Source organism: Rhinolophus ferrumequinum, chromosome 10 (genome assembly GCF_004115265.2).
Source record: "Rhinolophus ferrumequinum isolate MPI-CBG mRhiFer1 chromosome 10, mRhiFer1_v1.p, whole genome shotgun sequence".
Lineage (NCBI taxonomy): Eukaryota > Metazoa > Chordata > Mammalia > Chiroptera > Rhinolophidae > Rhinolophus > Rhinolophus ferrumequinum.
Window position 1 is genome coordinate 60,382,295 of NC_046293.1, and position 25,225 is coordinate 60,407,519.

The following is a 25,225-nucleotide window of genomic DNA, read 5'->3' on the forward strand; positions in this document are numbered from 1 at the left end:
GGCTGAGCAACCCACTGGCTGCTTTAACAGAGATTTTTGCAAGCCCTGGACGTCCTGAAAACGTCTCTGGAACACTCGGAGCTAAATCAGCACCATACAGGACCTATACAACCCCAAACAATGTTCCCTGGGGAAGAGCAGTATATACGCTCTGCTTATGGGTCTACGAATCGGTACAGATACATGCTGTGACTGTTTGAAGGGGCTGAGGCAAAAGGAAGGCCTGGGGGTAGTCTGGCCACTTCAGGAATGATAAATTTACACTTATCCCTAAAGCAGAGAAAGGGGGCAGGGGAGACCATCAATACGGAGCAAGCTGGTTGGGCATCTCTCTTCTCTCTCCTCCCTGTGGCCTGACAATGCTTGTCTGTCTTGTTTGCCAGCCATTTGTAAAGACCTCAGAGCTTCCCGTGGCCTCATGGGCAGAGCGGCGGGGAGGAGGGCAGGGTAGCAAGGAGTCATTTGTCACTGTCAAGAGATATGCTACACACAGCTGGGCAGGCTTTCTTCCCTGCTGCTCCTGCAGCTAGAGCTGCAAATCTTGAAAAGATGCAGAACATGCACATCACAAATAACCATTCATCATCTGGGCTCTGGGAGCCAGGAAGAGACCCCTCCCCATGTGAGGCTGAGCCACTCTGACTTCAGCTCCAGGAACTTGGAACCTGGGGACTTTTCGGGTGCCTGATCCCTGTCCCAGCCAATTCTCATCCCAGACAATCTATTGAAGTTTGGGGTTAAAATTCTCTGAAATGGCATCCAAGCCCCTCCTGTCTCTGCAAAGTCTGATTTCCCAATTGCTTTCAGCAATCAGCGATTGCTGCCAATGTGGTGCATAATCATTAAATTATGAAAATACAAAAATACAAGTTGCTGGGAGGAAATTAATACCAGGTTTAACTAGGGGAAGGCCTGCTTTCTTGCGAAGTAATTATAAAATTCTCTGGTGAGTCTGCGAAGCCTCCCCGTGAGGGCGATGGCATAACATAAGGTCGGGATTCGCGCTGGGGTGGGACTGAGAAATCCTTCCGGCGCCCAACACCACTAGTCAGAGACATCTGCAGGTACATTTCCAAAGATGGGTGAAAAGTGATTAAAAACAAAAATAGGGGAAAGGACAGGTTTCAATTTTCCAATTACTCTGTAAAACTCAAGAGTCACGCTGTTAGAAAATGCAGGCTTTCCAAGTAAGAGTAATAATGCTCAGCTAATTGGACCCACAGGCATGGCCAACATATAAATTCCGGCCCAAAAGAGGGACAGTGTCCCTTTAAAAACTGCCTGGGGATCAGTGGAAAAGCTAATGAGGAGTGTCAGTTGGGGCTGCTTTATTAGGTGGTCCTCCTGAGGACAGAGCCCAGGGTTTCTGTGACTGGGCTTCTGTGCTTGATTCAATAAATCAATTTATATTAAACGCGGTGCAGCTCTGGAGTTGGCTTCATAAAGCACTCTGTGGCGTTTCTCAATCTGCTTAACCACGTCCCTGTCAGCCTACCTGGCTGTGCTGTCAGAGGGCGCTGCAAAGAGCCATAAAGAGTAAGGTAGAAGTCGGATCTACCATTTGTGTAAAGCCCGAGCCGGCAGTGCCGGGCCAGGCTTGGTAAGCAGCCTGGGGCTGTGGGATCGCCCCTCTCGCCCAAGCTGGGCTCCAGGCTGCAAATCAAGAATAAAGGTCACCCCAAACAGAATGGGAGTGGTTGGCAAGGAAATTGCGTTTTAATCCAATCCTCAGGGTCTGAAATACTCTCCAAGAAGGAAAAGCGAAAGCAAGTGGAAAACCAGTGCCTACCCGGCTGGCACCAGTGTAGGAGGTCGAGGGGAGGCAGGGAGAGAGGTGTGCCCTGACCAGGGCCGGTGAGATGGATCTCCCCTCAGGTTTGCCACTGAGTGACTGTTGGGGGAGTTCATCCCTAAACATAAGGACTGATGCTCCCAAGATCTGAGAAGCAGACGGAAGCCCATCCCCGAGCTGACTCAGAATCTAGCAATAGTGGGGCCAGAAGCCATAGAATGTGGTCACACCATTCCACTCTCCCTGGCTGTGCTTCTTTTTAACTCTTTGCTGTTGGGATGTTTAGTTACAGAGAGCTCCGCGCAGCGTCCTCCCCACACCTTTTTATATTATCTCGACTGCATTGTCACCCACCCAGTAGAACTTCTTGTGATGACGGAAATGTTTTCTATCTGCACTGTCCCATTCTGGCTACTCAGCAAATGAGATGCGGCTGGTGAAACTTGGAAAATGAATTTTAATTGTGTTTTAACTTGAACTAATATAAATTGAAAAGGCCACGTGTGGCTAGTGGCCACGGTGCAGGAAAGCACACAGAAAAGACTTCCTTTGCCTTAATAAACGTAATGAATGCTAAAAGGAGAAAATGGTAGTTGACCCCACTCTGTTCCCAGTGGAAAAATCCTCTGATTTGCTCATAGTTTTAAGGGAAATACAGGAAGGGAAAATTACCCTGCTGTGTCATCAAGTTAGAAGCATACAGAGTTAAGGGCTCCAAGAGATAAAAATCAAAGGTTACCATCTCTGGAATTTTTCTAATGAAAGCTGTCTTTTCCAGAAGTTCTGAAAAGCAGAGTAAAAGCCCATCCCCCATCTGACACAGAGGTTGGCAGCAAGGGGCAAAGGAAGCATTTTACAAATAAATGAGAGACCTAGGCTCAGAATATAAGAAAGGCCCCAGAATTTTGGCAGAACAAGGACCAGTACCAAGGAGCCTATCCCCTAAAGCTGTAAGGGCATTACTAAGAAGCCGTGCCATCTCAAGTTACGTTCCCGCCTAGCCCCTGAAATCAGACCATCATAAACATTAGAAAGGCTTTGCTTAAAGAAAGAATTCTGGTGTACTTTACTCATAACCAGGACCATCTGGAAGCAATCTCGCATTCACACGATGGACTTCTCTTCCTCTTTGGCCCTCGCTCTCTCTCTACAAATCCCATCAGCCCAGGAACAGCTGCTGGAGACTCTGGCCCCACGCCAGGGGTGAAGAAGTTACAGCCCCCTCCCATGTGAATGTCCTCCTGGGCCCCCGGCTTGCTCATCACCCCATGTGGCTGGACAAAGAGCACGACGAACACTGATCTTACATGAGAGAGTGAAATCTCCAGCAGGCACAGGAGCAGGGACCTGGTGCCACAAAGGCAGCTGTGAGAAATTGTTGTTTCAATTCGGTAATATAGAGGCTTGCCAGCAAATTATGGCCTGAGCCGGCTCAGAGGGCTGCAGGTCAGAACAGAGAGCTCACGGTGCCAGCTATTGCATCATGCAATCACAGCCAGACACAAAGGGCTTGGGGGCGGGGGGGCACCGGCTTGCATTGAGTGCAAGGCTGGGATTCTGGCACCAGGACCAATGACACCAGGCACAGAAGGTGAGAGCTGGGCCACATCAGGGACCAACTCAGCGGTGGGGGTGCTGTGAAGAAAACGCCTTTGTAAATCAAACCACTGGGCAAACTATCTGAGGAGAGGCGGAAAGGGAGGTGGAGGAGACTGATTTCATTATGGAGGTCCTGGTGACAGTAACCTTTTGTCCTCTACACAATCTGGGCCTGCCAAGCTGCTCCACAGTCTCTGAGAAAGCACAAGGGTGGGAGAGAAAGAATCCCCGCCAGGAGGCAACAGACTCATCCTTAATTATGAGACAAGGCTTCCCAGAGCTGACATCCTCTCCCACACCCTCCCTGCTGCAGACACACCACAGAATGTTGGCATGATGCTTCTCTAATGAGAGCAGGCAATGTTCCTAAGCATAGGAGATCTGGTTCTTTGGGGATCTTCCCCACCATCAGCACCCAAAAATCACACACAGGCTCTTAGCATCATGGTTCAATTTGGCCAATGGTCTACAGGTTCAGAGTGAGAACTAAAAAGCTACCGCCTCAGCAGCTCCCAAAGTGTTTCGTTCCATTCTCTTGAACCCTAAAGGACTGTCAAGGAGACACTACTCCTGGTGGATAGAGGTCCCCTGCTTAAATTTACCTCGTAGCTCAAAACTGAATAATGATATCTAATCTTACACTGAAGAAAAGTTAACTGGTGCACTGTATCAGAAAGAGCCCTGGGCTAAGAGTCAGAAGCCTGGGTTCTAGTCCTTATCCTGACACTTTTGCACTGGTGGAAGCTGAGAAAACCATCTACTCTCTCTGAGCCTCAGTTTGCTCAGCTGCAAGATGGGAACAAGAAGTCGGAGCCATTCAGCATTTGGCAATTTAGCAAAGTAGTAAACAGTGTATACCCTAACGTGAGGCTGTCTGGGTTCACGTCCCAGCTTCTCCTGCTAGTTGTGTAATTGTAAGCAACGTAGCCTCTGTGCCTCGGTTTCCTCCTCTGTAAACGGTATCTAGCTCATGGGTTGTTAAATATGAGGAATGATGCAAAGCTTTCCTCACAGTACCTGGCCCTTAGCTTTCCCAATAACTGTCAGCTACCCCCATGACTATCGTCATTAGCAGGGGACAAAGGAGGACATAAAAGTTTCCACAACTACTAGCAATTTACTACAAGGATTAGACAGACAGCTTTGTAACAGGTGAACCCTTTACTTGTTAGAAAGATTTCAGAGAAACAAGTTCACAGGCCAAGGCGAATCCTGAACAAAGAAACATAGATAGAAAGACTATGCGAAGGTTTATTTGTCTCCTTGAGCATCACACATTCCAAGTAAATACTCATCCGTTCCCCTTAAACTAATTCCAACAACTTGGTAGTACGTACAGCTGACCCTTGAACAACGCAGGGGTTAAGGGTGCTAACCCCAAGCAGTTGAAAATCTGCATATAAATTTTAATTCTCCAAAAACTTAACTACAGTTGTCCCTCGACATCCTGAGGGGATTGGTTGTAGGAGCCCCATGGATACCAAAATCTGCAGATACTCAAGTCCCCCACATAAAATGCCACAGAACAAGGCACACAGTCAGCCCTCTGTATCCTCAGACTCCCAACTACAGATTGAAAATACTGTTTTTAATCCACAGTTAGTTGAATCGTGGATGCAAAACACACAGTGATAAGGAGGGCTGACTGCAAGAGGTTTGACAATTAAGTTGGCGAACTCATCCTAGAAAAAGTGCTACATACCGTATTGCTGAATATCACTACGGTCACCTCCAACGTACTCCCCTTGAGAAGCTGTGCACCAACACCAGTGCCTAGTCCACCCTTCAAAGCAATTTTGGAACTCTTTTTCTGGAATGGCCATCAGAGCTGTTGCTGTATTACCCTTGATGTCCTGCATGTCATCAAAATGTCTTCCTTTCAATATTTCCTTTATCTTTGAGTAAAGAAAGAAGTCATTGGGGGCCAGATCAGGTGAATAGAGAGGGTGTTCCAATAGAGTTATTTGTTTACTGGCTAAAATCTCCCTCACAGTCAGAGCTGTGTGAGCTGGTGCATTGTCGTGATGCAAGAGCCATGAATTGGCGAAAAGTTCAGGTCGTCTAATTTTTTCATGCAGCCTTTTCAGCACTTCCAAAGAGTATTAACTATTTGTCCAGGTGGTACAAATTCATAACGAACAATCCCTTTGATACCAAAAAAAGGTTAGCAACATCGTTGCAACAAGTTTGTGAACTTAATTGTCAGACCTTGTATATTTATTGAAAAGAATATCTGTGCATGAATGGACGGGCGCAGTTCAAACCGGTGTTGTTTAAAGGTCAAGTCTAATTTACGGCTTTTGGAAAAGAGGCCACCGGCCCTCATGTCCCTTTGCATGGAATTGCCAGCCTTTCCCTTTCTATAGCCAACTCAAAATGGCAGCAAATTGCGGTCCGATGTTTTTTAAGTCCCAAATAACTGCTAGATCTGACGTTACAATGTTAGAAGTTAAAAACAGTTTTAAAAATAATTCATTAAAGTTGGGGGGTGGGGGTGGAGTTTATATAGGCAGCAGTCTATATGGGTTTTAAATTTCCCATCTTCTTCCAACAATGATGTAAAGAGCTCTCCTTTTCTTTAAGTATCATTTTCAAATCAAAAGTAAGAACAGGTAGGAGAAACGCAAAGGTGTACATAACTCTCTGCTCATAGCCAAGCTGGGAGCCAACAGCCGCACAGGGAACTACACTGAAACAAATCAGCAAATCAATGTCTGATGGAAGCCATTCTCGGTCTAGGTTCCTCAATTATTCAGTGCAGAGTTTCATATTAATACATTAAATACAGCCGTTATGGACTGCTTATTTACTTAGGACCATGCTAGCGTGCACGTATGTGTGTAAAAAAGAGCAAAAGAGAGTAACTGGATGCATATAAAGTTGGCAGTAATCTAGTCCCCAAGCTTTTACAGCTTTATAAAAATTATAAAATGGAGGTCAGCTTTAGTCATTTGTTTACCAAGTTTGTTTTGACTGCTTAGATCTCATTTGCCTTTCTGGCACAGAACGGACATACAGCTTTGCATCAAGCTCCACATGTCTCATATGCAAGCTCCTCATTCCCATCAACCATCCACGTCAACTAGTCCCCCTCAGCTTCTGTCAATAATGCCATTTCTTCCTTCCACCCAATAAGTAATTGTTGCCCGTCTACTATGTGTCAGACACAGGATGACGCATGGGGCTTCCCCTTGGGGGGTTTATCAACTAGTTGAAGAGACATACTCAAACAGATACCTGGAGTAATTAATGATTTATCCCTTGACCTAAATCATCTAGTTTCTTGTTCATTTCCTTCCCTTCTCTGTTTTCTACTTCCATCCCTCTATTTGGCCCCAGAAACCTCACTTAAAATATTTCTATGATTTTTTTTTTTTCTGGTTACTTGAATCTGCTTTCTCTCATAGTCAGTCTCCTTCAAACTCCTCTTAGAGCTACCTTCCTAAAATATTGCCTTCATCACTCATTCTCTTTCTCAGAAACATACAAACGTAAACTACAGCCTCCCACAGTAAATCTGAATTTCTCTGCCTGGCTTCTCTTATCCTTGATTATGTTCCCTCAATACCAACTCAGTCTGATTTCCCAGATGCGTTTCACTTCTATGTTGACTGACAATCACATAGCTCTTGACCTGGGATTCCTTTCCTTTCACTGTTTCAAATTCTGCAAAATCCAGACCGTGGTAGGGTTTCTACCATGCTTTTCCAAACTAGAAGAGCCCTCACCTTCAACTTTTTCTGTAAGAAGTACTGATTTTGCTAATTGAATAAAAATGAATTTACAAAGAAAACCAGGTCGGTTTAGGGTAATGACTCTAAGGCATCCAAACTCCAGGATTCGGAGCTGCAAATATGGTGAATCCTTTCTGATAAATTCTTATTTGGGAACAGGGGTAAACAGTTTAGGCTTTGTGGGTCATTTAGTCTCTGATGCAACTACTCAAATGCCTGTTACTGTGTGAAGACAGCCAAAGATCAAATGTACACAAACAAATGTGGCCATATTTTTAAAAAAATTATTTATAGAAAGGGGCTGTGGGTGGAATTTGGCTTTTGAGCCATAGTTTGCTGACCCTGTTCTAGAAGAAGAGTGGATACTGGTGAGGATTTTTCCTTTTGGATGGCAAAGAACAGCTAGAAGTGCATTCGATCAACACCTTTTCTTCCCTGGATAGCTCTACTGTTACTTTAAGACAGTATGTACGCTAGGAGAGTTCTAGCCTAGAAGTCATCACCATGGGAATTTTGGCTGTGACCGTTTGTTATAGCTATTTTGGTCAAAGAAGGAGAGATGACGGCATCTACTTCTTTGCTTGGGTTGGAGATAAGGCGAGGAAAGAGGCCACAGTCTCATTCTCCTGCTATCCTCCAGACTCACAAGAGGCTCAGTGGTCAGGATCACAGGACCTAAGGGCAAATTTCTACTCTCATGTCTACGTGCCAGGTACTGCTCTCTCATTTAATCCTCCTGCCAACCCTATTACATCTAAGTACTTTATCATCATACCTATTTTTTTCAGATGGAAGAAATAGATGAGGTCTTAGTCAACATTAGCCACCAATATACTACAGAAACGGTCATGGTGCTTAGATACTGTATTTCCCCGAAAATAAGACCTAGCCGGACAATCAGCTCTAATGCGTCTTTTGGAGCAAAAATTAATATAAGACCCGGTCTTATTTTAATATAATATAAGACCGGATCTTATATAATATAATATAATTATTATATTATTACAATATAATATAATATAATACTGGGTCTTACATTAATTTTTGCTCCAAAAGACACAGTAGAGCTGATTGTCTGGCTAGGTTTTATTTTCGGGGAAACAGGGTAGGTGTGTTTGGAGACTAAAACAGGCCGGCCAAGATTCTTAATTTCAATTTGAATGTAATAAAATAATGAGGATAGCTCATTACCTAAAGTCCTTACAACGACTCTTCAAAGAGTATATATATATTTTTTCACTTCATCCATGGAAATGTGGGCTCATCGGGGAGAAGTAGTTTATGCAACTTTGCCCATGTAGAAAGGTCAGAGTTGGGGTTCAAATCCAAGCCAGTCTGGCCCAATAAACCTCGGGCCCATTCCTTTGAGCCCCTGACCTAAAAACCAAGTTTAATGTGTTTTGAAAGCCTCCAAATGCTTGCTCTGTGTGAAGTGAGGAATTACGTCAGCACTGTGACCCCAAGGAGGACCTCAGAGAAGCAGAGAACTGTGATTTGAGAACGGTGCCCGGGCGCAAACAGCAGAGGTGGTGCTGCCCCTTCCCCTCACCACCCCCAAGTCTCTGACTGCACCTCCTGCTCCAAACCGCGGAAGTGGCTTGTTACAGCGGCGACGCGTCCTTCACACACACGGTGGTCATGCCGGGACGGAAGGAGTGTTCTTACCAGCCTGTCATATTAAAGTCCCTGTAGAGCATCTTCTTTCCAAGTTCCTTCCTCTGCACTCTCCTTGGAAACTCCAAATGTGTAAACTCATTTCCCAGCAAGTGAGGCTGCATGAATGCCTAATAGCAACAAGAAAAAAAAAAAGAAACACCACAAGTAGATTTAGAAGAAATAAATAAGACTCGAGGATGTTTTGCAAATCAACACAGGCCGTATTTCAAAAATAAGAAAATTGGTCTCATATTTTAAGGGAAATAGATTTAAGAATCTCAATACAAATAGAATTTTAGCAAATAAAAATCACCAACTTAACTTATAAAAGGATGTAACCTTTTCATTTGATATGATAAATTGTAATCAAAGACATGTATCCCCAAAGTCATCAGGAAAAGAGACTGAGTTTCTCCCAATGTTCACTTTTTAATTCAAATCTAAGATGTTTCACTTTCCTCAATGGCATGTTGATGAGGCAAGACAGGTCACCTTGACTCTCTCCACTTCGGCTTTCTCTGTTCTCCTTTTGCTCACAGTCCTAGTGTAACCATGGCCTTGCCTTTGAAACCTGCATGTGAGTCTTCACATCAACACAATGGCCTCAGAGAGCGGACTGGGGCTGGATACAGCAGACAGGAACTTTCTGTTGGACGCCCTCCATTTTGCTCTGCAGTAATTTGATCATGTAATTGGACGACGATTCCAGAACAGATGGCGTCTTCCCCTCCCCCAAATCCCTGTTCACACTACAAAAAAGTCTTGAGCAAACAGCCACTTAGGGAATTGCTTTGAAACAACAAACAGTCTCATTGTCACGTTCAAAATTCAGATCCAGCTCTCCAAGAGATGAAATGCTCAAGTGTTAACCTCCCTGCTCAGAGGCCACACACCGTAAGCAAGCCTGCCCTGGCGCTCCCCGTCCCACGCCGTCCGCCTGTTAATAGAGCGTGGTGGAATGGGTCTTCTCTCTCTCGCTCTCTTTCTGGCACAGAAAAGACTGGGCAGAGTAAATCATGGCCTGACACTGTAGGAAAGCAAGGGATCCCTGCCACAGGACAGATGGCCATGTCCTCAGTCTCCTGGAAATAGGCCTCTCCCACAGCCTCTGTCCCAGGAACTGACACCAGCAGATCTCCTGCCGATTCTCATGGTGGTTCAGGGTATTAGTTGGAAATTAGTCATCAGAAGCTAAGAGTATCAGGAATGAAAGGAAGCAAGCTGCACTGTCACCAGGCTGGTCGGATGTGGCCAGATAATGGAACTCTGAGCAGGCGTGGGGACGGGGCAGGACTGAGGGTGAGAAGGGGAAGTGTTCCTTACTGTTTGCGGCAGCCCCAGCAGGTTCCAGGTCTGATGGGAATTCTGGATCATCTTTGAGGGGCTCTCTGAAGCCTCAGCTGGGGATGAGGCTTGGCTGCGGATGTGTAGCAGGACACGTAAACACTGGGTTTTAAAGAGAGGTTCCCCAGGGAAGAAGGAACTGATATTTCATAGGGCAAGTCAATGCTACGGGCTTCGGGTGAGACGAACTTGGGTTTGAATCCAAGTGTATAACTTATAAGCTGTGTGATTTTAGTGGGTTAATTGCCTAGGCCTAGTTTCTTTATCTGTACAACGAGATTAACTATATATATATATTTATCTTACACTGTTTTAACAATGAAATGATGTCTATACTGCACTTCCCATGGTTGACTCTGTTGATAGAAGAAAATAATTACATTCATCGAATGATTACTGAGTCCTATGCTAAGTACAGTGTGAGTTCTCATTTCACCCTCCCAACAATCTTATGGGCAGCACTGGCTACATAATTTGTGGGGCCCAGTGCAAAATGAAAATATGGAGCCTCTGTTCAAAATTAAGAATTTCAAGACAGTGACAGCAGAGCATTAAGTCCAGCCCAGGGCCCTGTGTGACCACACAAGTCCCAAAGCCATCTGTGCTTACAGGGTAGATATCATCATTTCTTCTTTATTTTGGTCCACCCATGAAAACTAAGGAACAGAGGCATTAAAAAAAAAAAAATCAATGAACAGCAGCATCTATTATGTACCCTTTATCATCTCTCAGAACTTGGGGACTGTATTAGCAAGGAGTTTCTGTGTCACCCTCCCTCACCTCCCAAGCTGGATGAACACTAATTTAGGGGTTACTATGTACCAGACACCTGATATGCCTTATGTTACAGCTCCAACAATCCTACAAAGCATGTGGCATAGACTCAGTTTACAAATGAGGAAACTAAATGCCTAGAGAGGTTAAGGCACCTAGCCCAAGATTATCAGCCAGGACTGGGTGATTCTAGAGCCCACGTTTAACGTCATGCGTTCATGCCCATACTCCCATCCTAACCCTTATGTTGGCCCCTTAACCTACCCATACACACATTTACAAAAAACGAGCGGTAAGGAGGCAACGAAAGACCTATGATCTTGTTGCTCCCAGACCACGCAAAGTCTAAAGCACAAAGAGGTACCCATGAGGGTCCAGCTTAAAAATAGTACAGATATGCATACAGGCCACAGAGATGTTCCTGATATTATTTATAATACGTAACGAGAAGAGATCATTGAATAATACGAGTGATTAAATAAACTAGCATAAATCCATACAAAAGAATTCAATGCTGCCATTTACAATGATGCTATAGAGCACATATAATGACATGGAAAGAGTGGATATGTTTGTAAAAAGCAGGTTATCACACAATGTATATGAGAGCGTGAGCCTATGTGAACTGTGTCATATATATATATACAGATCTCTGTATTAGACACATATGTACACCGTTGGCCCTCCGTCTCTGAGAGTTTTACCTCAGCAGATGCAGAAGGCTAACTGTATGCAGTGTTTTACACCATTTCATATAAGGGCATTGAGCGCCCTTGGATTTGGTCCTGGAACAAATCCCGCCTGGATCCTGACTAGATATAAATGAGCATGTGTGTGTGTAAATATAGATACACAACACACACAAATATTATTAACAAACCAGCTGGTATCCAAAGGCCATTCCTAAGTACATTTCTTCCCCAACCCAAGTGACTAAAAGGCATACATGTGCAGAGTTGCAGGTGCTTTGCCTCCTAACAGGCACGCGAGTGGGTCCTTTGATGATGCCTTACCCAGGTACCCTCTTTGCCAGGACACATTTGCCTGGGCACTTGTATCAGAAGATCTGCCGTGGTGGGTGTCTGCAGAGTGGCCGGGAACCCCTCTGCAGGGGCAGTCTCACCTCTCCCTTTGAGGATGGCCAGGCTCAAAGGGTCCTTAAATACTGTGACATCTGTATCCTCTTCACATGCAGAGCCTCTCAGGGGTGCAAACTGCTTGCTTCTCCCATCGTAACAGGAGGCTACTGTACTGCATCAATTCTAAGATGTTCTGTATTAGCTGCGCCATTATTTTATTACTTCTAAGAAAGGGAAATAAAAACTGCCACTTAAATATGCACAATGCTTTCTTACCACTTCAGATTTTTATTTTATGCTTTTTGAAAGAGCACTTTCAGACTTATGCCCATTTTTACTCTCTAGTGTGTGTATTTAAAAAGGAATATAGAACTGAAGGATAATTGGCTATGCTTTTCCAAAACTTTTTCACATTTGGAAGCCAATAGCTCTCATCGTTCATTCATTTCAACTCTGAATCACTCATGGTCATGATTCTCCACACAATGTGGCCTGAGTTCCATGGAAGCATCAGTGAGGCAGCATTTCTTAACTAACACACAAAAGAATGGAAAGCCAGGGGTACGAAGTTCTTAAGTGAGCTTTGCAATGATTTAGAGCCAGCTTACTTCTGACTCCCACTAGCAGAATGTGGCAGAACAAACCCGATTTCCACACCACCCCCCATGTCCCTCCACACAACTAGTGGGCTCCAATGAAGCCTAAAGAGTGTCTCATTTTTTGTCTGCAGGGCTTTCTTTCAAGCTGATGGGATGCCCATCCCACAAGTTTGTGCTGCTCTTTTGATGTCTGTACACGCCCAGGAGATGACATCCACATCATGCCTGCCACCTGGCTGACAGCAGCAATCAGATGTAAAATATCCCAACCTCATATATGTCAGAAGATGAAAAAAAGCATCTTAGCTCCGAGGAAATACTGTAATATTCGTCCCCCACTGGTACTGATGTCACCTCCTTAGATTTTTCTATCTATTTTTCTTCCTTTCTTGCTAATTGCCACAGCACATTTCACATGTTGCATGCATACATTTTTCTGTCACAGTCATGCCCGCCATAGAATTTATGTGGAGTCCATGTGTGCCTATGACATATTTTTTATTCTTTTTTAAAACCACCATCCACATCCTAATTGCAGGCCTCCTAACCAACCCTTACCATACTCATGACTGTTGCATTTGTCAGACCTGAAGGAATTACTGGTGTTAAAGAAAAAAAAAACAACTCAAGAACAAAGTACAAGTAGAGCAAACAGGTGGTTGATTAATGAAAAATGAGATGCAAAAATATAATGGGACACATATCAGTTGGTTTTCAGAGAAAAGTGCACTTCTGCTCATTAGTGTGTCTTTTTGTGCAATACTTCAAAAAGTTTGCATATATGGTCTTAGTCAACTCGGGCTGTTGTATCAAAATACCACAGACTGGAGGGTTTAAACAACAAAAATTTATTTCTCACAGCTCTGGAGGCTGGTCTAAGATCAAGGTGCCAGTAGACTGGCTGCCTGGTGAGGGCTGGCTGGTGATTGGCTGCCTGGTGAGGGCCGGCTGGTGATTGGCTGCCTGGTGAGGGCCGGCTGGTGATTGGCTGTCTGGTGAGGGCTGGCTGCCAGCTTGTGGAAAGAAGCCGTCTCACGGCATCCTCACCTGGCCATCCTCATGGAGAGAGAAATCAAGCTCTCTGGTGTCTCTCCTGCACACTAATTATCCGCACACTAATCCTATCAGATCAGGGCCCCACTCTCATGACCTCATTTTACCTTAATTACTTCTGTAAAGGCCCTATGTCCAAATTCAGCACGTTTGGGTTAGGGCTTCAACTTATATATGTACACACTCTCAAACTCACCAAAACATTATAAAATGCTACGACAATTTTCTTTTTCACTTACCCATATTCATGAACATTTCTACCACTGAATATGGATTACTTGTGTTTAAAAAAAAACCTAAAAATTATATTTTGAGAACCCAGTTTTTAAACTGGGTTTCAGAAAATTGTTGCAAGAAGCTTCACTGCCCCTTCTTATTCCAGTCAGTTGAGGGAACGCTAAAATCACCGGGAAGGGCCAACCAGGGCAGGGGCCGGGCTCCAGGGTAGGGGACAACGAAGCTCACTGTGTCCCAACAGGCAATCACAGACATTTTGTTCTCAGAAGCAGAGTTGCCCAACTACTTGGGAACTCAGAAACTTCTTCTCAGGGCCAGCCCAGCATTCAAGGGATGCAACTGGTTAGCGTAAATGACTTCATTTGTGCTGGCCTGCCCCATGGGAAGCATTGCTCAGGTCAGCCTTCTGGAATCCTGCACATCAAAGGTGACTTTACGTCTAATTCAATGCAAGCAACACACCCAAAGTTTCAAGTCTGTAAAACGTGGGAGCAGGAATTTGTTAGGTTCCTTGCAGTCACAAACCCAATGATTTCCTGAGTCCAAACTTATAAGATTCATGGATAATTTGGACACATTCTACACCACTGCTCAGACCTGGGCAGCTTCTAAATATATACACATGACTACCACCCCTTCCCAAAGCACATTTCCTAGGGATGCTGGCCTATTAAAAATGTGGACTTTGGCAGGATGGAAATCCAAGAAGGGAGCAAGCACACATTATGATCCCAGGTCCACCTGCAAAATAAAAATTCTGGACACTCCTAAACATTCCTTATTTATTCAATAGGCTAGACATATTTTATATTTTTCTCTTTGATGATGCTATTTGGATAGGTGCACGTTAGGAACATCTGCATGGTGATGCAATCAATACCAGCTACACATAAACATGTCCATTATTTTTAAAACCTTAGCTACACTCTAGTGGTTGGCATATTAACACCGTAAGGCTGTAAGTGTTTGCTGAAACAATGAATCCAGAACATCCTAACCTGCTTTACACAATTGCTTTCAGTGATTGTTTCAACGTTACAAAATAATACAACATAACTTTCAATCTTTCATAAAAGTTAAAACTATGGTTAAAAGAAAGTTAAAAACAATCTTGAACACAAGTTACCGTATTTTATATTTAGTTAACTTTTTATAATGCGATACCTCCCTATAAAACCACATGTGTGTGGTTTTACCATTTAAAATCCCATATTTCACAATCCTAAGAATATTTAAATAATGTTATGTCTCTTCTCCACTTAATCAGCATGCCAACTAGAAACTTAGAAACATTATTTTGTACTAAAATCTAATTTAAAGTGTGCTGGCCTGCCCCAGGCTTAAAAAAAATTAAAAACATGGACTGCTTTTTGTACCACCATTTTTATCCTAAATTTTGAGGCTTTCCCTCAAGGAAACATAATAGAATGCTCCTAACTGAGGGGAGAGGGTTGGAGGTACTCCTGTCGTTAGTGTGTATGCCATAAATAGCATGGGGGGCAGGAGGGAGGCAAAACCAAAGGCAAGTCACCAAGCATTTTAAGGACCCTGGAGAGCACAGCTTTGCTAAAAAGAGGGGAGGACATACCTTTATCACTTAGTGTCTAGGCAACTAATGAAAACAAACTTCTAGACATGGTTCTGTCTGGCCAGGGACAAGAAGAAGAGACATCTTTTCTAGGCAAAGGAGGCTGGAGTAACCCGCTGTGCCAAGAAATGGCAGGACAGCAGGGATGGGGAAGGAGGATCGGACATCTCCTTCTGACTACTCTCCTCTCTAGTCCTGGGTAGAAAACAGCTTCAAGGGAAGGGGAGGGAGGTGAGCACCACACTGGGAAGAAACACAACCATCCCACCCCAGTGAAAGTCTCTGAGTCACAGAGGGGTTGAGCTATAGCAGGAGGAAGCAAGGCTGAAGAGGAGAGATCTTCTGGAACCTTCCAGGAAGCCTCTCACAAGAGCAGAGTGGGTGAGTACCCTGAATCCAGGTCTGTCTCACTCCAAAGCACATGGACCTGAGCTCCACCCTCCTGGACTGGGGAAGAGCTTTGAGCACCTTGGCAAGGCAGGGAGAAAAAGGGAGTGGAAACTGGACCCTGGATCACAGAGCGCCATAGGTATGTAAAGGACATGGGAGGACACTGAGCAGCAGGTTCCCTGCAGACACTGAAAAAGTGGGTCCTGAGGTTACTCAAAATTGCCTGCTGGGGAACATAAAATGCTTCCTTCTTTTAACAAAATTTCCTTCTGCTGCCTTGTGGTCAGTTTGCCACAGAGTGGTGTCAGCCAATGAGGAGACTGTCCCAGGTTTCCAGGTATGCAGCCAAAGGAATTCATGCGCCTAACACATGAGCCCTGTGTGTGCTAGGTGCCAGGGGCTAGGAATTCCAAGAATAAAAAAAGAGGCCCTTCTGCTCAGAGCTCACGCTAGTAAAGAGGGCTTATAAGTGGAAACTGTGATATTCCCAGGGATAAGGGACAAAGAGTGGAGCTCTCAGAGAGAATCTTGGGGTCAGAGAAAATTTTAACAGCTGGTCAGGCAAGGGCTCTGGGGAGAGTGCAGCAAGAGCAGAGGCAGAGGCATGCAGGGGCTCTGGGAGCTGCTCTCAGGAGAGAAGAGTGTGGAGCAGAGAGGTGGCTTCCTGGGGAACCTCTCCCACCACTTCACCTGGGGCTCCTGCAGGGCACCAAGGGGGGCCCCTCCTACAAAGGGCAGTATACAGTTAAATAAAGTAAGGACTTTGCGCAGAAAAAACACTTGTCAACACAGTATAATATGCATACAGCAAAGTGCTCATATTATATGTGTGCGGGTCAATGACTTCTCACAAATTGAACATACCCATGTAACTGGCACCCAGGTCAAGAAACAGAACGTTGCCCGCACCCTGGGGTCAAGATCCCAGGATCCCAAGGATCCCAATCACTGCTGCTCTCTCCAAGGGAAGCACTACCCCAACTTGCAGATTGGTTTTGCCCGTCTCTATACTTCTCATGGAATCCTGTAGGCTGCCCCCTTTACTGGATGTTTAGCCTATGAGATTTATCCATGTTGTTGTGTAGAGTTACAACTTGTTCATTCTCGGTGTTACACAGCATTCCATCCTGTGACTCTGCCACATTTATTTATCCATTTGACTCTCCGTGGGCATTTGGATAATTTCCAGTTTGGGCTATTACAAACAGTACTGCTATGCACATTCTAGTCTCCGGCTGGGTGTTTATACATACTCCGGTTAGAGACACACCTAGAAGTGGACCTGCTGGGCCATGGGATGCTACATTTCAGGAGTGACTGCCAAACCCCTTTTCAAAGTAGTTGTTCTAATTTCCATTCCCATCAGCAGAATATGGAAAGTAAAAATACTCATGTGTTAAATGACAGGGCAGATTCTGTAACAGGAAATACTCTGTAAAGTCCTCTAACTAGAAAACTTTTATCTCAATTAATGTTTTAAATGTTTAGATCTTTCAATATTTAAAAGGAAGTTATCAAAACGAGGATTTTCAGTATTTAACACAAATCTTAAAAAATAATGAGTAATCGCTTCTCTTTCGTGCCCTTAAGGAAAAAGAAAACTTGTCAGATTATATGAGAAGAGGAATAAAAGCCTTACATTTCAAGATGATTTATCATGATACAAAGTCTAAGGTCATGAATGAAATGAAATTAATAACGTCAGCCAAACCACTGGTAATCACTAACGGTCAGACTAATGGTCAAATGATATGGCTCCTCCAGAGCCAAGGCTGGTTTCCTGATTTACAGGGCAGGAATAGAATATTATGGTTTGGGTTAAAAAAAAAAAAAAAGGAAAAATGTAAAATGGCTAAGATCGAAATATTCATGGGTTGGATGGAGTCTTTCATAAAGAATTCTCTCAGTCTTAATTTGCCCTTAAAAATCTCAAAATAACAAGAATCAAGCATATACATATATATATATATATATACACATATACGTATACACACACACAAACATATATATACACGTGCTATTATAGAATTGAATATTGATGAAATTCTGTCTGGTTTATGTGGATGTCAAGAAAGGTTCACATTTAAGTTTCTACGTGGGACTATACTGATTAACCAGAGAGAAGTTACATGCCCCTAAAATGACTTTAAAATTGTAAAATTTATATCTTATGATAAAGGAGCTACATGGAAACTGGTGTGCAAATGGATATATTAAACAAAATTGCCTAGATTTGTCAACTCTACAACACTGTAATATATAGAATAAGGAGTAAAAATATTCATTTACATAAAACATGTAAGGTTTCCATATTCATTTGCCTAATGCTTTTTCTTCCCAATGAAAACTCTGGGGAAAGGCATTCATTTGAAGAGAACAACTCATGTCAGCAAAAAAGGATATGCCCACATATCTTCAATCTCTTTGCATATACAAATGAAATTTAGGCATTTTATAAAAGGCCACAGAAGTGGTCCTGATGGCAGGATGGCCAAAGAAAAAGTTCTTTCTATAGAGTTAGATTTGAAAACTAAGGGAGTTTATTTTGTCTCTGTTCTGGGCATTGTTGTAAGCACATTACAAATATTAACTCATTAATCCTCATGCCAGTCCTGTGAGGGTCCAGTAATTACCCTATTTCAAAAAGGAAGCAACTGAAGCACAGAACATATTTTATAGACAGTTAAATGTTTGCCCTAATAAACCTTAGTGAATCCCATGTACCTCTCTCTCAAAGCATATTTAACTTTAACATATTTAAAGGATTCATGACATTATCTTGCTTCTACACACCAAGATCAATTCTTAAGGGACCCTATGGACAGATGGCTCTGGCTTTATGTGCCCAATTTTTTATTCAGAATGTTAGGCGGGGGAAACAGGGGCTTTCGAGAATCTAAAGATTACATAGGTGTAGGAACTGTGCAGAAAGACTAATTTTTTTTAAACAAGAAAATTTAGGCATACATTCTCATGATTATTTTGTTCAGCTGTATGGAATCCATTTTCTTAGATCTGCCTAGTAGGTTTAAAACGCTTCAACATCAAGTCTGACTCCTCCCAACTTGGAATAAACAAAATAACCATTTATATTCATTTAAAAACCCAAGGCTCTGGAAGTGGTGCGGTCCAGTTATAAGGGCTAATGTCTGGAGAGTCTTCCCTGAAGCCAGGCAGTGCTCCTAGGGCAGCCAAATATAAGCTCTGCCTCTAAAACCCTGGGCTGTGCCAGTTTAAAATCCTGGCTTCTTCATGACACCTGTGTCATCAATGGAGCGTACAGTAAATATGAAAAATGTCAACCACTTTCGCCTGCCATTTTTTCATTAGAAATTTTGAAACTCACATGCAGTTTTGCGAAAGGGGGTTAAATGGGAATTTTCCACGACTCGGTCATCAAGTAAAGCAGAATGGTGGGTGCAGCTGCTTCCCTGTGACTAAAGACAGACTCCCAGACTTAACAACCTGCTCTCAAGGTTAAGTGCAATGTCCAGGTGACGGGTCGGTCACTTTTTACCCACTAGCATACTTGACTCATCCGAGGATAGCCTCTCAGGAGCAGGTTCGGGCTTAAAGACTATACTTTTGGGAAGGTAACTCTTGAGCATGAAAAATCCCAGAGAGCCAAGAGGCACAAAGCTATCCTCTTGAAACCTCCCCAAACCCAGCAACAGGGAAATGGCAGGCAAACAGAACCAGACTTGTTGTAGGAGGCTGGGGGAAGATCCAAGGACACCACAAGAAATCATCTCAGAGAACGCCGCACGTGCGTGTATCAAATGTGTATTTGAAACCCACTTTCATCTCTTCTGTATGTTGCCCTTGATGAGAAACAGCTGCAGGGTTGGAGTATCAGCAAGGACAGAAGTACGTTATTTGAAGGTTTGATGATACCAGCACATCTTAATGTAATCAAATCAGAGTTTATAAATATGTGTAGGCAGAATGGAAGGGGAACCATCACTCTCACACCTACGGGCTAGAGGGTTCTCCCTGAGGAAGACCCATTTCGGGCTGTCACCTGAAGCAAAGATGGGGGTGACTTCCTAGAGGCCACAACATAGCGCAGTCAACTCTGGTGAGAAACGTCCACAAACCAGACCACTTTCTGTCCTATCTGGGCCTTGACTTCATCTGTCTAGGTTGGTGGGCCCCATTAAATATTTTATTTCAATCACCCTGGAAACATTTTAAAAGAAGAAGAAGAAGGAGAAGGAGAAGGAGAAGGAGAAGGAGAAGAAGGCTTATTCATGACTGTGGGCTCCTCGGCTCTCCTTGGCTGCAGGGGCAGAAGTGCATAGACCCCGACCCCTTCCTCACACACCTGCCACACATCAAACCCTCAGTCCTGTGTGCTGAATCACCCTGGCCAAGAATCTACAGAACAAAGTTCACATTACCCAGGGAGCGGCACGAGAGGTCCTCTGAGGTTGGGATGCAAGACCAAACAAAATTAACGTGCCTGCCTGCCACATGCATCACCTTGTCATCTGCTTCCGGTTCTCTAATCCCCAAACATCCAGACTGTGCATTCCAAGAACATTCATCTTCCACACAGATCAAAACTGTTCCTGTACAAAGAGCTCTCAGCCTTCCCTACCTCCAAGGAAATCATTAACCTACAAGTCATTTCTACAAGTCAAACAGCCCTGGAACTACTGACAGCTGCTCAAATCAAGTCTCTAAGGACCTAGAAGTTTTAATAATTCTGTCATAAATAATTCTTCACACGTCAAAAAAAAAATTTGATTTGATCGAAGAATAAAGAATACATTGTTAACTTTCCACGTATGTACTAACTTGTTTAAATCATGTAAACGATATTACACCTATAACTGCACTAAACTGATCCATAATTAGTTCAAGGGAACTGTTTCAAAAAAAATGACTTGGGAAAATGAGATGCACTCAAAAATATAAGGTATATGTTGTATTTAATATTACCATGGGATTACTTCTCATTTTAATTTCAGAACATATAATGCATATTTCAAGGCAGGTATTCCTATACATTTCGCTCAGGAGAGGAGATTCGGAGATACCGTGTGAGGGACTAGAGGTCACAGAGCTCATGGCAGGGCTGAGCTGAGAGAAGTCCTCATCACACTTCTGTTTTCCTCTAATTGATATTATTCTCAAGATTTCAACACGATAAACCTCCTAATTCTCTCAAATACTTTACCGTAAAGATGTCAACCACAGGTTATTTTATGCTATGGATCCCCGAGTTTTCTCTAATATGTCACAAAGATTTGCCTCATAGAGCACGTGAGTATTATCACTGGATTGGTTCATTTCAGGAAGTTGGGCAACCAGGATAATTTATGTTTTGTTCATTTACCCTTCTGCTGTCTAGGGAGAAAAGTTCTAGTCATAAATAAGAGAAACCTATGTGATTTACGCGTAAGAATTTAAAAGAATGGGGACAGTGTCCTTACCTTTTAGAAATTCGGACATGAGGCTCAGTTCTGTGGGTCAATAGTGTCCACACTGATTATTCAAGAGGAACAGCAAAATACACATTAATCGTAGGAACATTAGGAGTGATTCTTAAGTAAAAACAGGAAAATATATTACTGTGGTTTGTGGACCAGTAGGATATGAAGTGGCAAGACATTGATTCATCAAACAAGAACCAAATGAGAACTAGGTGCCACAAAAGAATTCTGCATATATGATTTCATTTAATTCTTACACCTGCCTTCTGAGCTTTTCTCCACCCATTATTGATGATGAAGCTGGGGATCACTGAAGGGCCTTGTTGAAATCAGACACAGTTACGTGACAAAGCTGAGATCTGAAGCCATACACATCTTATTCCAAAATAGAGTACCGATATTCGGGAATCTGAAAAATGTCAGCATTCCCATCCCTTCTCAAAAGTCAACATTTTGAGCTCTTTGTACTATTCTTGTAACATGAAAATGCAAAATTATTTCCAAAAAAAAAGAAAAAGAAAAAAGTTAACCTGTCATTCACCATTGCCTCTAGCAGGAAATAGTTTTCACTAAGGAGCAAGGAGGTAATGAAGACAGGGTACCATCAAAGGCCTGGCGCCCACTGTGACAGGTTTGGGGCAGGGGTGGGGCAGTGGGGGTGCAGGTACAGGGGGGAGTGCTGTGTGGAAATGATCCAGACAGCAGTATGAATACTGGTTCATTCTTTCTTTCAGCCCACAAAATCCCGACTCAGTATCTCCTCTGTGCTGGGGACTGGCAATATGAGGTGACTCGGCAAGGGGCCTGTCCTCCAGGACTCAGCCTAGAAGGGGAGACAGAGATCGGAACAAGCAATACAGTACTGTATGCTGAAGGCCTCTACACAGCTCTGTGTGAGCACTGGAGACTGACCCTCTGCAAAGGTGAGGGGACACTTCCTGGAGGAAGTGACACTTGTGCTTGGGTCTCAAAGAATGAGGAGCTTTTCTGGTGGGTCATCCAAGCGGAACGTTATTTCCAAAGGCACGGAGGTCAGAGAGATCACGGTGTCCCAGCAATTCTCTGTGGCCACAGCCTGAGATGCAAGGTGGGAATGGGGGCAACAGTGAGAGGATGAGGGAGAGGTGGATGGGGACTGTGACTCTGGGTGTGCTACGTGTGGCCCACATTCTGTGCTCTGTGGGGAGCCAACGGTATTTAGGAAGGGGAGTGACAAGGACCGGGATTAGATCACTTGTGTGGTTTTATGGAAGATGGATTGGAGAAAACCAGACAGGTGGCAAGGAGGCCAGCGGTTATAACTCTACTTGGGAGGCACTCTGGCAGCTCAAAGGCCCTTGGTGACACTCTAATCTAGTTCTCCATTTTGTAAGTGACAAACTGAGGCCTGGAAAGGTTAAGAGATTTGCACAAAAAGCTACCCAACTGTCAAGAGCTGGGACCAGAGTGAAGATCTCCTGTGACGGCTGCAGGATCCCTTCCATCTGCGTGGAGTGCCAAAGAAAATGAAGCGCTCCAAAATCTGGGCTCCTAGGAGTGGCTTCAAGTTTATCCACTTGACAATAACAACAGGAAAGTTAGAAAACAATAGTCAGTAAAAGAGTGAAGATGTGGTTTCACATTGGTTTTGGATTCTTGCTGTTTTATGTACTAGACACCTACCAAAAGCAACACAGCTACTGTCTAAATTGACCAGAGTAATCAAATCCTGGCAGTCCACGCATGCTGAAATTCAGAGACAAGAATAAAGTCCTTTTTGTGCAGCCTGGATCAATTCTTTCCTAAGAGCAGAGAGAGGGTCACTGCTTTCGCTGTGTTGTCTAAAGAGAAAGCCAGTTGGCAAGAAAGTGTTTCACCCAGAAAACAACTATTCACACAGTTTTCTCCCTAAGATTCCCCACCAAAAGCAATCTAGGATGATGCCAAAGTCACTGAACTGAGATTCCAAGCCTAACGCCCTACGCCTGCCATTTGAGAGCAGGGAAGGAAGTTTATTCTGTTTTCCAGAAAACTCAAGTCTTTGAGTGAAGCACAAATTCTTAAGATCTGAAAAACCACACAGCCCCTCTACAGCCCTGTCATAATTTCACCCTAAAGAGAGTGATCTATCTACATGGAGAATTTATTTTCAGGGTAGAAGCAGATTTTCTGACACCTGCATCTCTCCTCCGAAGCCCTTGAGACTTCATATCTGAGCACGAAGTAAGTGGTGTGTCAGCAGGATCTCGAGGCTGCCATCCTTCTCACGACGTGATTCAGACTGAGCCCCTCTGTTTACATTAAAGTGAGTAGCAGGCCAAGGAAGGTATCTGCGTTCTTCAACACCACCTTTCATTTTTGTATATACCAAACCATTAAAGGAAACAGAGCACGCCGTGTCTTCTGTTGGTCACAGATGGGAGAAAAGCAGCCACAGTAATCAATTCACGGAAGTGGGGTGTGTCGTCGCACACAGAGCCAGGAGGTGTGATCCAGAAGGTGTGTATATGTGGGGGAGAGTTACTGCCATATGTCGTTTGACTGCTGTGGGCCTGTTCCCATGTCAATACCAACATGTTCCTCCAAAACAGCTCCGACGCCATCCCCGACACTGCAGCGCTCTGCCAAACCTACATGACTCTTACCAGGTACTGAAGTCGCTGGCGTTCAGTCTCGGGGGTGAATTCTGAAGACATGGGAATGACTTCTCCATTTCTGATGATTATTGCCCTGGAACAGTGAAAACGCATTGTCAGCAGCCAATCTCACAGGTGCCCCGATGCTGTGGTAACTCCACAGCTGGTTCAAAACACCCATGAAATGCCCAGCGGATACTTTCTCCTCCAACCTGTATAGCCAAGTTCATGGTTACCAACTCTGGATCCCTCACCCCATCATAGGTGTCTGCCCTTTAAGAACACCCCACTCTAGTGAGCGTACATGTACTTTTCCTGCTTGCTGGAACTGTGCCGTAAGGCCCAGCAGCAAGCATACTACTTGGCACTTTATAGAAGCTCAAAGAATAAAGGGAAGAATACATGAGGGATGAAACAGAGGCTCATGCTAGACTGTGCTCCCCAACAGAACCGTCTGTGATCATGGGGATGATTTTATCTGTGCAATCACGTGTGCGTCGTGAGCCTGTGAATTGTGATCAGTGCAGCCAAGGAACAGGGTTTTTTATCTTATTTAATTTTAATTCATTTAGCTCTACGTTTAAGCCGTCACAAGTGGCTAGTGTTCACCGCAGTCAACAGTACATCTCCAGACCCTTGTTCCCCAAAGCTTCTGTGGGTCAGTAGCCCTGGCCTCACCCGGGAGCTGGTTAGAAATGCGCGCTCAGGTGCCACACCCTGGACGTACTGCATCAGAATCTATATGATAATAACATTCCCTTGGTGATTCCTGGGCTCTGCAAAATCTGAGAACGCCTGACTGAGGCTCCTGAGTTTCTAGGGTAACATCCTGAGTACAGAAAAACCACTCTCACCTCATCTTAAAGCTCAGGAAATTCACACATTCCCCAAAATGTGCTACTGCCGACTCAAGGATTTCTGAAAGAACAGAGTTCCCTAAAGCAGATGTCTAAAGGAGAGGCTGCAGAATCAATAACCGTGGAGCAACCTTTCCGAGGCCCCCTGTTCTTAGACCTTCTTGTTCCCAAGTGGTTCCTGACAGCCACTTTCCAGCTATCGAGCGGTTGCGGTGGAAGGTTGCCATTTCTAAGACAAATGGAAATGGCTTGGGGAATTGCATTCTATTCAAACCCAGATGCTCCCTGGTACCAAAGAGCCAGAGACCTGAGACCTGACTCACTTCTCTGTGAAGACCCACGCACACGGGAATTGACGAGCTCAGCTCTGAGAGATGCCTCGTTGACTCTAGGGGAGGATACCTTTCTTTGTGCCATGAAGCCCCTGGCACCCCTCCCTCCCTCTGCAGAGGCAGTCCCTGACTTAGGAA

At 44.1% G+C, this 25,225-nt stretch overlaps 1 protein-coding gene across 3 annotated transcripts in view; it reads right to left on the minus strand.

Moving 5' to 3' along the window:
- PPM1H (protein phosphatase, Mg2+/Mn2+ dependent 1H) overlaps positions 1-25,225 on the minus strand; it is a 238,268-nt gene that overhangs the window by 57,614 nt on the left and 155,429 nt on the right. For all 3 annotated transcript variants that reach the window (XM_033116653.1, XM_033116655.1, XM_033116654.1), the window contains exons 5-6: positions 23,908-23,992; positions 8,791-8,909 (exon numbers count right to left, since the gene is read on the minus strand). In XM_033116653.1, coding sequence (XP_032972544.1) covers positions 8,791-8,909; positions 23,908-23,992 — 204 coding nt within the window. The remainder of the gene's footprint in view (positions 1-8,790; positions 8,910-23,907; positions 23,993-25,225) is intronic.